The following is a 13,442-nucleotide window of genomic DNA, read 5'->3' as shown; positions in this document are numbered from 1 at the left end:
GATATGATATATTTTTGTGCGTTTATTTTACGTAGTTATATTTACTATGCGTAAACAAGCATCTCTTAAGTTTTGTTATTCATATGTCAACAGACATATTGCCTTTGAATTGCAACAGTCCCTAATTCTGTTTGCAGTTTTAATAATAAATCATTTCAAAGCAAATTCAGCTTTTCTTGCTGTACTGATGTTGCGCGGAACTTTGAACCTAAAACCGAGGTTTCTTCCAAACCGTGAGTTTTGTGTACCGTTATGCGCCTACTAAATATACACTGGAAGTACACTCAGTCTAAATCTTGAACGTGTGATCTTAGCCTGGGCTAGCTTAACTGCATAGCCGTGCTACCGTTTAGCACTAGCTAGGCAAGAAAGTCCAGAAAGGTCACACTGCAGACTGTCACCGGCCAGTGAGTTATTATTCTTAATTATAGCTGCATCTGTATTGCAGTGACCGAGCAATAGCAGGCGCAGTGATTCCCATTACATGGTTTGTTCTCCTTAGCTGGGGCCCCAAATAAGTTGGATTGCCTTTGGGCTTCGCCCCTCCCCAGAGACGGGACTGTTCATAATAAAATCTGTCGCAGGCAGTTTGCAATTTGGTTGCCTTTTGCATTGCATGCTTTGTGCTAGATAACGGTTCCAAAAAAAAATATTTAGTAATCCAGATAAAGGTAATGGTGATAAGATTTAAGGTGTCAAAAACAAATGGCTGATTGTGATGACCAGTATGTAATATTTGGACAGAAACAACTTAGTGTGAGTCCAACATGCCAGACATCTTTTTACATGCTCAGCAAGTGGCTCTCTGCATTTGTGCTGTGATGTGTTTTAAAGATTTGTTTTGTGGTTTGTAGTTTTTGATCTGCGTATGCGCTCAGTTTACTTTTCACGCTAGCAGAAACACACATGGGAAGATCACAGGGAAAGAAAGTCTGCAGACAAATGGATGCTGCTCAGGTTTCAGATTTTATAACCGAAAAGCTATAAATTTAAACCCACCTGACCCTTGCAAACCAAGCAAACAACATCTTAAAAAAGTAAAGTGGAACGGGGTCAAGGGAAAGGCACATTCATTTGCAGTGCTGGGGAGCCGAGCATTATTTCAAGTTATGGTATCTTTGCAAAATCCATTAACTTTTTTTTTTTCTTTTTAACAGATAATTCATCCATTTTAAAACAAAAACTTTGGCATAATATTTTATATCTAGCACAATTTTGAAAGGGCAAATATGTCAGATTTTAACTTAACACGCGTTATTATTCATACCAAGTGAATATGAATGACAAGCAGTTTTTTTTTTTAACTGATACAGTACAGTGTTTCTGGCTCTTTTTAATTCCAGGGTGCATTGCCCATAACAGTGTGAGGGAAATTCTCTTGCACTGTGTTTTGAAATGTAGGCTCCTGGAAAGTAGTGTGACTTCTGAAGAGGAATTAATTAAAATAATGTTCCAAATCTTGGCTGGTGAGATCCGGACTATTACAGGATCGAGAGCTGGTGACTGACTGCTTTTTGTCCCTCCGGGGAACCGTGGGGGGAATGAAAAGGCAGGTGGTGCAATTAGGAAAAGGAGGGACAAAAGAGCTGGAAGTTCTTAGGAGTGACGGGAGGAGGTGAAGGAGCAGAGGTTTGGACGCAGTTTTAGTTCACTGTCTGATCAGCAGATTTTCAGTTCTGCATTTGTCCCCTAAGGGGTAGCAGAACTGATGCATTTTTAAAATAGATGTCGGTTTCTAAAATATCTTCTCATCAGTGGTTTTCCTTAAGCATTTGCTTTCTTGTTTTTTTGAGAAGCACTTTGGTGGTTTATAGTAAGTGCTGAATTTGTGGGAGTCAGCCAGGCCAGTCTGTGTCTCAGCACATAGCTTCTTGAGTAGTGGCTTCTGAAAGTAGGCATTGTCAGATGCTTCAATGAGGCTCAGCATACTAAAGGCGCGCAGTGAAAAATAAACAGTGGAATCTCCCAAGACCAAGCCATTATCTTGCAGACTTCTGCTCTTATTTTGTTAACATTCCTCAGAGTCACTGAGTTAATAATGACGGCGTGTTATTGTGTTGACAAGCTGTGTGGTGCTAATGCTGTTGAGTAACTCCTTTTATTTAGTGCAAGGCTGAATAGGGGCCGACGAGTTACAGATTAAAGAAACGTTTTTTGTTTGTTTTTTTTAAAAGGGAAACTTTGGAAAAGGCACCATAGCATTGTGTTTTACAGATAAGACCCTAATGTTAGTGTAGTGCCACCATTGCCTAGGTGAATTTGGATGATTCTTTTCCACTGAGAGTAATTCTAAACAAAGCTTATCTGGAACACTGTCAAAGTGGGGGGGTGTGTTAAGTTGTCAGACCGGTGAAACCGCACGTCCCAGGGAGGGGTGTGTGAGAGCATCCGTGTCATCGAGTCTTATTAAGTAGCTGTCTGCAGTGTGTCCATCTTTGCGAGTGTCTCAAGTGTGTCTTCACGCAGGTTCTATTGACACACTTAATAGTTCAAGACGTTTCAGCGTCCCCAGTGCATAGGTTAAAGTGGGAAATGGCCAGTCTGTCTCTGAGGATCATGCCCTCTCTACAAGAAGTCCTGAACTGGTCAAACAGAGATCTGCTGCCTGCACTTGCCAGGCATGACTTTTTGAGTGGAGAAGATCCCTTTGAGTGCAGTGCTCCGGTCCACAGCGAACTGTCCTGTCTCTCTCCCCTGTCTCTCTTTCTCTCTGCTCGAGGAGGGGGGGGTGGTGGTGGCGTGCTGTTTGTTTGATCTAAAAGGTAGAATTTGTCCCGGGGCAGATTCAGGGGGAGACAAAGGGAGTAAGGAATGGAAGACGTCTTTTAACAGCGAAGCGGCTGTAACATGAGACCCAAGTTTCTTAACACGCTAAGCAGTGATGAGAGACGTGGATTGCAGCCGGGGGGGTGAAGAGGAAGGCGCCTCCCTCGTCGCACGTCTGTCATCCTGAAGGCAGTGTGGGAGAGTGCTCTGGGCCCTGTTCATTTGGCCTCCAACAGCTCCTCTTTCTCTCCTTGATTCCCCCCCCCCCCCGTTTCTCTTTGAGCTTGCCCCCTTATGATCTCATCATTCTGATGCTCCCTCTCTCTCTCTCCTGCTGCGCATTAAAACAACACAGGTCAGCTTTCTGCTTCGACGGTCCTGCTGGCCGTCGCCCTTCCGCCCGTTCAGTTACGCTCCCGAGGCAGGAGGTGCCGTGGTGTGGCTCCCAGCCAGAACCCTTAAGAGCAGGGCGAGTGTGGGAGCGTCGCCGGGGCGACGCCCTCTGCTGGGGGAGAGGAATCGCGCAGCTGGCACTCAAAAAACCCACCATCCAATTAGAAAGTCACAAAAAGCAGGCGTGTTGAAGAGGAGATGGAGCTGTGATTGTGTTTTTTTCTTCCTGGTACGCTGGGCGTGAGAGCTGTGCCCCCTACAGGACTGTTGCGGCAACGCAGGTCACAGGGGGAGCACCTTGGAAGAGGGTGGAGGTGCAGGTTAACCATAATGGCAGGATCCTTCCATTTACAGGCGCACGCAGTCACACGCCCCATGCGGCTTCTCAGCACAAACACAATGGCCCCGCGCCTTGCAGGAGCACTGGCGGGCGGGCGAGCACGCACACGCTCAAGCACACGCACGCCACTCTCAGCGGAAGCCTCACAGGAAAGCGAGGAATGTAGTGACCAGCCTCTAAACCCACAGCGCCCAGCGCTGAATTGGTGCTGAGCTCCACAGGCTTATGGTGCTAATGGCCGAGTCAATGTGATGTCATGTGTGAGATGAAGTGGTTTTTCACCATAAGAAATGCAATGTCCTTTGATCAGACTCATTCTTGAGTATAATGACAGCTTGATTAAAGGTACAGTGTGGCTCAGAATGTAATATTATAGTCATGTATATATGAGAGAGGGCCAGAGGATGACCTGACATGGCCACCCAAGGTAGCTTTTTACATGAAATTGTTTAAAAGTGAGCTTTTACCTCACTTTTCACAGTGACATTGAGAGCCACCCTACCTCAGCTATCTCTTGCCGTCTAGCCCCTCCCCTCGTTCCCTTCTTTCTTCCATCCACCCTCTCCTTTTTTCCTATTAGTACTTTCTGCTGGCTTTTTCCCTCCGAAAATGGTGGAAACAAAGCTGAGGAGCTTCGCTAAGAATAGCCGAATGACGTTTTAAAGCGCGGTGTGGGAGGCGGAGAAAGTGGGGGGGGGGGGGGGGGGTGATGTTGGCAGCATTTGGAAGATGGCAGGGAAGCTGAAAAGCCAGTGGGAGGCCTCTGATTCGCGATGATTTACGCAGCGCATGGGAGTCTGCATGCGGGCGTCCGCAGTGCCTGTTTGTGGTTATTTACGGTGGAGCCCGAGTTGTGCTGCAGTTTCTCACGTTAGAGCAGCTCAGGGAAAAAGAAGGAAAAAAAACCACATCCCACCCCGTTAAGCCCCCACCAGCTTTTGAAATATGACTATGGCTTCAGTGAGGTGCTCTCAGATTGGATCAGAGTGCCGAGACTGGACTCGAGGAGCAAATCTGCGCGTGTGGGTTGGCACTCTGGGTAGCTGGTGGCAGCAATGTGAACCAGTAAAGAGCCCCCACCCCTCATCCTCCTTGTCAGGACAGGGAGAGGTCAGTGATCGGCGTGCCCGAAGAGGGGAGGAGCTCAAAGCGGGTTTAGGGAATTGGGGAGGGGGGGGACAAATGTGATCCAGATGTAGAAACCTGACACTTCGGAGGGCGGCAAACGGGGAGAAACCCACAAGGAGAATGAAAGAGACTGTAGATGAATGTGGGGGAGAAGAGGCCTGGCTCTGTGCGCGTTATAATTGTGCTGAAGAGGGGGTTGCGTTTGAACAGCAGCACGAATTGTACTGTTCAGTGCAGCGGGTTTTTCATGCGGTGGGGCCACACCCTGCCCCCGGGCGCCTTTTGGAAAAGCATGTTACGGCAGTCCTGCTTTTTCTGCACTGCGAGATTGCAGCAGACGCCGTTTGACGTGCTGTTCGCTCTAGACTTGTGAAATTCTGGGACAGGTTTCCCCCCCCCCCCTCCTTTTTGTGTGTTTGTTTACTTTTCTAGCAAGAGTTTCCAGTTCCGTTTTAGATATGGCTGGCTGCCTGCCTCAGATGCTGAGAGATCGCGCTCCTCCCATGCCAGTCAAACCAGCTGCCAACCTGTGAAGGGGCCTGGTGCCCGCTGGAGGTGCCTGTTGCTGGTGGCTGCCAACATGAGGCTGTCCCTGTGTCCTCCCTCCCCAGCAGAACACAAAGCACATTGCTCATTATAATTGTCTGTATGGGAGTTTCAGGTCACAGCTGGCTGATGAAAAGGCTCAAATGGCAGTACCCAGAATGCACAGGCAATAAGAGCATTTGTGCTCTAGAGAGCCCCACACTCTATTGCTTTTGGAATTAGTTGGGCAATAACTCACTTTGAGTGAAGTTTTTCCTTTTCTAAATTGGGTAGGTTTGTCCTTTTGTATGAGAAAGGCTGGTAAGCCTAATAACAAGCACATTGCCCATGCCCTGCAGGGGCTGAAATGGAAAAATCCCAGATTAACCAAATTAGGGTGAAGGTCTTCCGAGCAGCCTGCTATGGCTTTCTGTTAACAGTCAGGTTAGAAAGAACAGAGTCATTGACTGTTTTTCGGCCAAAGATGTGGTCCTCAGAGTAGTATTAAATATGTGAAGTTTAGCACCCTATTATTTTAATTCCCCTGAATGGGGAATACATATGGTTATGGGACTGGTGTACTGTAGACATCATTGATGCAATAACTCAAAAAGTATTTGATGGATCTTTTTCAAACTTTGCAGACGCATTATCTGGATGACCACCTGGAATTTTTTTACATATTGAGACACATCGCCCCAAAACTGAAGTAGCACCGCGTAATGAAATTAGTTTCGGACACTTGATTCCATTAGTGTGTAGGGTGTTTTCCAAACTTAGCAGATGCATTGTATGGGTGAAGGTTTGGATCTGTTAAAATTTTTAGACAAATTGCACCAAAATTGAAGCAGCGCTGCTTAGTGATAGCAAAGGGAAGGGTAACTGCAGAAAATACTTGACCTTGTGAACAGGATAACTCTATTTGTTCTTTTTGCTCTGTTTAATCTTTAATGGACTTTAATACGCTTTCATAAAAACATTATATGTATGAAAATCTACACCTGATTAACTGGAGACAAATTGCCAAAAGGGTCTGACTGCAGACTTCACCTGTGAGGAAAATCTCCTTTGAAGGTAAGGAAATGGTGTAAATGAGCACAGAAGAGGAGATGTACGTTAAAATGGGTTTATGTTTAAGGCTTGTGTTAGTGCAGCTTTTATGAATATAGTGTTAAACTAAAGAAAACACTAAGGAGGACATCTGCAAATTTGGAGACTCAAATTACTCTGCAGTCAATTTAATGTTATAAGATAGAAAATGCTTTTATTCAACATCATAGGCAGTGGTAAGTCTTTAGTCTTGGTGAAAAAATTTACATCAGAATGCAAAGTCCACAATTCCATGTATGACATACACATAATTTCCTTACCCTCAGATGAGGTTTACTCACAGGTGAGGTCGGCAGTCAGACCTAAACCGCCAGCACACTGAAGCAGCGCTGCTTGGTGGCAGCAGAGGGCAGAAAGGGAGGCTGCTCTTGTGAATACAGTAGTTTGTGAATGTCTTTCAGACTTCCCAGGAACACTGTACTGGTTAGTGGTTTTCAAACTGTGGGGTGTAATATTATGTTTTGAATATTCTAAATTTCTTAGCAAATTTTGTCAGTAGCAGTCCAGCAGCTGGTCCAGTCCAGTAGCAAAATTTATTTTGGGCTTTTAATAGCAATTTTTTGGAGAGGTGGGAAGAGTAGGGTAGGTATGAGTACTACTAGTGGTATTATATTATTACTATTATACTATTATTATACTTCAGTATTTTCGTTCACTGAACCTTGGGGGAATTTAATTGTGCAATTTAGCCCTAGTTTTAGTCGGCACATGAAAAAACCGGTGCAGATCTGGAGAGTGAAATGATGGTTTGAAAAATTAGATGCCGCCCAAGCCTAGTGTAGGGTGGCTAGGGTTAGGGTTAGGGAGGCGTGGGAAGAGTAGCAATACAACAGCGAAGAGGTGGGTACAGGGCACTCCAGGAAATGAGTCATTGTCATTTTTTGTCAGCTTCTTTGACATTTGTATGCATGTAACTAGTCTAACATACTAAATATATCTATTTAATAATATATAAATTTATTATTTATTATTAAATCTAGTATAATAAAGTTTATTTCCAACATTAAAATACTAATATAACAACTTTGTCATAGTGTGCTCGATTTTAGTTTTCTGTCATGATTCTTACTGTTGTGTCGTGGGAAATATTGGTCAGAGTGCAAATGAAAGAGTAACAGAGACAGAGAATTAAAGTTAGTGATTTTGCAAATTGGCATGTAAGTGGAAGGTACCATAAATAAATAGGTGTGCTTGCATGTCAGGAGTAGAACCCGTAGCATTCGGGCAAAAACACATTGCTTTGGGTTTCACATTTTCGTTTGATCCTTCTAGTAATTCTGGAAATTGTAGAGGGTGGGGGTGTGGGAGGAGTAGGGTTTTCATGGGGGGAGCGGGGAGACGGGACTGTACATTGTTTTCATTCCGACAGCATCTTTTCTAGTTGGTAAATCTCCATGTCACCATAGTTTATAAATTAGTTCTTCTAAAATAGTGTTAATTTTTAAGCTATATTTCGATTGCAAGGCCACCAGCTATGGGTCACTGTAAAACAGCTATAACAGTTATGTTCAACGATTTTGGCATCTTTAACAGGGTGGCAGGGCCTGGGTTCCGGGTGGAAACCTTCTTGAATGGGTTTGGACCAGTCCTGAAAGTTTCCAGATATTGCCTCTTGCTCACACCGTTATACAAAGTCTACTTTCTTCCATTCAAGATAAAACGAAATGCTCAGACAAACCGTGAGTCACTTTTGACTGGTGCAGGTACTTGATACTTGATTTTTGGTTATATAATTCTTATTATGTATCATGCCTTTAAATGTCAGAAGCCAACCTCATTCACCCGTAACGCCTCCTTTTTCTCTATTAAGCATCATATGTGGAAGTTTATCTCATTGACCTCCAGATGCACTCTGTTTTCATTCTCATCTGCACTGCACTGGACACCTTGTTCTAAGTTCATAGTACATGATTTTAGCCCTGATTTTACTACCGCCGGCAGTTCATGGAGATCGACAAAACATGCAGTTTGTAAACCACAATGATTTCAAGAGTCCCGACTACAAGACAAGTCACGTAGCGTGAACAGTACAGCAGCCTGACAACATTAACAGTTGTGTGTAGCATTAGTAAATGGGCATTCTGGTAGGTTTTTTAAGGTTTCACTCTTAGGTTTGCCAAACCAAAATGTGCATTGATTTGCCAGGCATGCATCCCCCCCCAACTAGTACATTGGGGGTGTTCAGTCTGGTGTGGCGATGGCGCAGGATATGTTGCGTTCTGCTCGTGACGAGGAACCATGGTCAGTGACACAGGCCCTGGGGACGGTAGCGCATGGAGAGAGGAGGGGGCACCGAATGTGAAACATGCAGCCTGCTTCGTGATGTCTGCTCTGCCCTCGGGCGGAGTGCAGGCCAAGCACACGTGCAGCGTAGGCGCGGCAGGAAGTGTGAGCGCTCTCGCTCGCCATTCAGCAGCAAGCCCCCTGTGGGTAACCCAAGCCCCCCCACGGGAGCTGCGAAATGCAGGCTGCGGGCGGGCCGGCCGGCGTCGGCACCTCTGCACAGCACCCTGCGCAGACGCGCGCTGCTCTGGGACCGCGGGACGCAGCCTGTGGGCAGGATCTGGGCGTAGCGCTTGTGTTTGTCATAGTATTGTCTGACCCGAGTGAGAGTGGTGAAAGGCAGACGTCTGGCCACACAGGCAGCGCCGCGTGCTAATACACCCGACAGTCACCGATGACAGGCGCTCTCTCTCTCTCTCTCTCTCTCGTTCTCTTTCTCTCCCTCTGTCCTTCAGCAATGATGTGATGTGGGTCTTGTAATGCAGCTACATAAATCACATTGTCTCTTGCCTTCAGCAAGCCAGGGGGTTTTGTGACCTTGTGTGGTCTTGCCACATCCTGTACAGCTCTATACACATGCACACATTGTTTATCCTTGTTATCCTTGTTTATGCTTCTGTGTACATATATGTGTGTGTATGTGAGCAAGTGGGTTCATGTATTTGGCCTGTATTTGACTCCATGCCACTCTTCTCATGAACTTTCCTCTCGTTTTTCACAACTCGCTTCAGGATTCTCAAATAAAACGAGTATGACTAATCTCTCACTCCCTCCTCAAAAGGGCGTAATTGTAATACGCTGACACTGTTTCCGACATTGCGCAACAAACCTGTCCAGCTGTTCTTGTTGTACTACTGAGGTGTTATGAAGTAATGTGACATGGAGTCTGATTCTGCGCTGACTCGCTGTTCCTGCATACGGTGAAACCCTGCTGCTGTTTTGTGCAGATGTACGTCAGGCTTCATTGGGGAGTACTGTCATCAGAAGGACCCCTGTCACCCTGGTTACTGCCTCAATGGGGGCAGCTGCATTGCCAACTTGTCCGGGGTGCCTGCCAGCCCCTCCTGCACCTGCCCCCTGGGCTTTACTGGTCAAACTTGCCAGACTCCCCAGAACTCTGCCTGCTACCCCAAGAACCCCTGTGCCAACAGTGGTGTGTGCGCCCTGCTCTCCCTGGACAAGCATGAATGTCGCTGTGCTCCTGGATGGACAGGTCAGCCGCTCCCAACAGCCTCTCCGGGCTCCAACAGCCTCACATTCGCTTGCAGCTTTCGGACCACATGCTTCTTCTGACTCTGTCTTTAAAATATGTCACTGTGTCCGTCTCTCCCAGGCCCCCGATGCACCCGCGAGGACAGCTGTGTCTCCAGCCCCTGTGCCAATGGGGGCGTCTGTAGCCCCGGGAATGGGGGCAAGTACACTTGCAATTGCCCCAAGGGGTATCAAGGTCGTCGCTGTCTGAACGACACCAATGAGTGTGCTCTTACCCCGGGCCTATGCTCCAACCGCGGGGAGTGCATGAACACGCCGGGCTCATACCACTGCACGTGCCCCGTGGGTTACACTGGCCGCCATTGCGAGACACCATATGTGCCCTGCTCACCGTCGCCTTGTGTCAACGGGGGCACCTGCCGGCAGACGTCGGACACCAGCTACTGGTGCCACTGCCTGCCAGGTTAGTGTCGGACCCGTGTCGAACCCCCCACTGCACCAGGCAGGAAGCTGAAATGTGACCCTGCCTGTATCACTCTGTTGATTTTAAATGTTGTGTCTTATGACGCTCGATCGTGTTTCCAAAGCAGGAGCAGGGGAAATAAGTCTGTGTTTATAGTAAACGGCCGTCTGTGAGCGTGTTTAGGTTCTCACTCTCATGTGGCTCTCCCTACTTAGGCTTCAACGGGACCAACTGCGAGATTAACATCGACGACTGTCCTGAGCACCGCTGCCAGAACGGGGGCACCTGCATGGACGGCGTCAACACTTACAACTGCCAGTGTCCACCCGAATGGACAGGTGAGTGCGCCACGGGCCTCGCGGCACGGGCCTCGCACCCGGGTCCGACGCCGATGCCAATGCCCTCCTGCTCACCGCCCCCTGCAGGCCAGTTCTGCACCGAGGACGTGGACGAGTGCCGGCTGCAGCCCAACGCCTGCCAGAATGGTGGCACGTGCAGCAACGTGCAGGGGGGCTACAGCTGCGTGTGCGTGAACGGCTGGAGCGGCCTCGACTGCGCCGAGAACATCGACGACTGTGCCACAGCCGCCTGCACCAACGGCTCCACCTGCATCGACCGTGTCGCTTCCTTCATATGCATCTGCCCCTACGGGAAGACAGGTGAGTGGATGCGGGGTTTGCCCTCAGACTGGGCTGAACATGGCCGCAGCATCGCATGTAGCATGACTCGGGCTGCCTGCTGCTGCAGTGTGTTATTGCAACGGAGCGACTATCTCATGGCTTCTGACCCCCGGTGACCCCTGTATGACCTTGTGACAGGCTTGCTCTGCCACGTGGACGACGCCTGCATCAGTAACCCGTGCCGAGAGGGGGCGCAGTGCGACACCAACCCAATCAACGGCAAATTCAACTGCAACTGCCCTCCTGGTTACGTGGGCAGCACCTGCAGAGACGACGTCAACGAGTGCATCATGGGTAAGAGCCAGCCTGCGCTAGACATGCCCCAAAGTACTCTGGGTAGCAGCGCGCCACAAGAAGGTTGCAAACAGCAGGGGCGGGACTGCTGGCCCTCGCAGGAAATGCAAGAGCATAATGGCTTCATTACTGCACTTTATTTTGTTACTGTTTCGTGGTTGAGACTATTGCAGTGTTTTTCACTTGCCAAGATACATTTTGTAATACTGAAGTTACATTCTCAAAACTTCACACGGTCTTGGGCAAACAGTTAATCTCGCCTCCAAAATGCATTACAGCCACCAAAACAGTAGCACTTAATATCCTTCTAGAAGAACACTGTATCACACACAAAAGAATGCCTTACAGAACACTAACAACCGATAGCGTTACATATAACATAATATGGATCATCAGTAAAGGATCATCTGTAAAGTAATTCTGATTTAGTTTTTTTAACGAAAGCTGTATTGCAAACCAGAACACTTCTTCACTCTATAAAATGTCCAGGAATGAGCAAACCATGTTGCAGTATATTTCAATGGCCTTTATTTCTTACTGTGGTGTAATTACAAAATATTCATTAGCAATTAAAAAAAAAAACACAAAAAAGTAATATTTCAGGAAATACTACATAAACAAAATACACTGCATATATAATGTATGCTGTTGAGTGACGTTGATAATAATGTAGCAAATTGAAGTCATTCAGTTTTGAATGTATTTTTAACAGTTTTAATAACAGTATGTAAGCATGTGAAAAATGGCCCGAGAAAAAGCTTTGATGGTGGTGGATTCTGAGTGAGAACGGAATCCCTGAATTTAGTCACTGAATACATTTCTTATGAAAGCAATGAGAAATTATTCAGTTTAGCCCACAAACTGTTGTTATGGCAAGTTTGTGAAGAGTTCTGAGAAAGTGACCTCAGTATTGCAGAATCTTTCTTAGCAGTTGGGGGAAAAAAACACTGTAAGTGATGATATTGATCTCCTGTGCCCACACTGATAAATATAGCTAACTCCAGTTTTCCGCTGGTTAGCATAGCGGCTAAGTGCTCCATGGCTTAACCCTTCTCCGCACCTTCATCGTCTTCTTGATGCTGTTCTGTTCTTGCCCCGTATCCTTCGGCTGTCACGTCGACTTGCTCCTGCCCCCTCCTCGCTCCTTCCTTGGCGTTCACCTTCAGCTCTGCTCCTCCCCTCAGGCTCGAACCCCTGTGAGCATGGCGGGCAGTGCGCCAACACTGAGGGCTCCTTCATGTGTAACTGCGCGCCGGGTTACACGGGGCCGCGCTGCGAGCAGGACATCAACGAGTGTGCCTCCAGTCCCTGCCGCAACGACGCCACCTGCCTGGACCAAATCGGCGACTACACTTGCATCTGCATGCCAGGTAGCCTTTTGGCACCGTGTGTTCTCTGTCTGCCGCCTCCCACCCCGTCCGCCGGCTGACCACCTCTTTCCGACCCGTCTTCTGTGCCCAGGGTTCGAAGGAGTGCACTGCGAGACTGACATCAATGAGTGTGCCAGCTTCCCTTGCCTGAACAACGGCATTTGCCTGGACCAAGTCAACCGCTTCGTCTGCCACTGCCCTGCAGGTCTGCCTGCTTCCACGTGTCTCTGGTGCTCTTAGGAGCCTCGAATCCCTTAAAATGTGGCACTGACTTTATCTGCTTGCAGCCTGAGTAAACAGGCACACTTTATTAGTAAATGATGTATGTACGTGCCATGTTATCTCACTGCTGTCAGAGTAATCTGTCTTCTTATCTCCGGACGGCTCCGGTTAGCAGCGCTCTGTTCCTTTGGTCTGCTCTGAATATCTCTCACCAATTGTTGTGCCGTAGCTGTGACGCCCAGAGCGTCATTAGAATACTGGCAGAGGATGGTGAAAGCGGATTGGATCCCGAATGTCAGCATGGAGCCTGGTTCTCCGTATCAGGGTAGACTGATGTGAGAGGCCAGGGACACAGACAGAAAGCGCAGAGAAGCCCTCTTTGTATCCAGTGTGTCTGATGCACTTTGGGCAGAAGCATCACTGATCTTCCAGCAGCTTTGCTGAATTTACCGTTTTTGCAACCATATTGAAACGCTTCTTTTCACATATCCCAGCTTGCTCTCTTGCTCTCTCACACACACACACACACACACACACACACATGCGCACATAGAGAGCATATCCGAGCACATGGTCAGGCCATTTTTCTGGTGTCACTGGAGTCCCCAACGCACGTGAATATTCTGCCATGGGTGGGAATCGAACCAGCGAGTTTC

General features: G+C 47.6%; 1 protein-coding gene across 1 annotated transcript in view; it reads left to right on the top strand.

Annotated features, from left to right (window-relative positions):
• The window catches only part of notch2 (notch receptor 2), a 37,492-nt gene that overhangs the window by 8,489 nt on the left and 15,561 nt on the right, over positions 1-13,442 (top strand). The window contains 7 exon segments of the mRNA XM_023843951.2: positions 9,493-9,758; positions 9,879-10,220; positions 10,436-10,558; positions 10,646-10,879; positions 11,039-11,194; positions 12,379-12,564; positions 12,656-12,769. Of these exon segments, the coding sequence (XP_023699719.2) occupies positions 9,493-9,758; positions 9,879-10,220; positions 10,436-10,558; positions 10,646-10,879; positions 11,039-11,194; positions 12,379-12,564; positions 12,656-12,769 (1,421 nt within the window).

The sequence above is a fragment of the Paramormyrops kingsleyae genome, chromosome 15 (genome assembly GCF_048594095.1).
Source record: "Paramormyrops kingsleyae isolate MSU_618 chromosome 15, PKINGS_0.4, whole genome shotgun sequence".
NCBI classification, from domain to species: domain Eukaryota; kingdom Metazoa; phylum Chordata; class Actinopteri; order Osteoglossiformes; family Mormyridae; genus Paramormyrops; species Paramormyrops kingsleyae.
The sequence above is the reverse complement of the archived record's forward strand: the minus strand, read 5'-3'. Positions and strand labels throughout refer to the sequence as shown.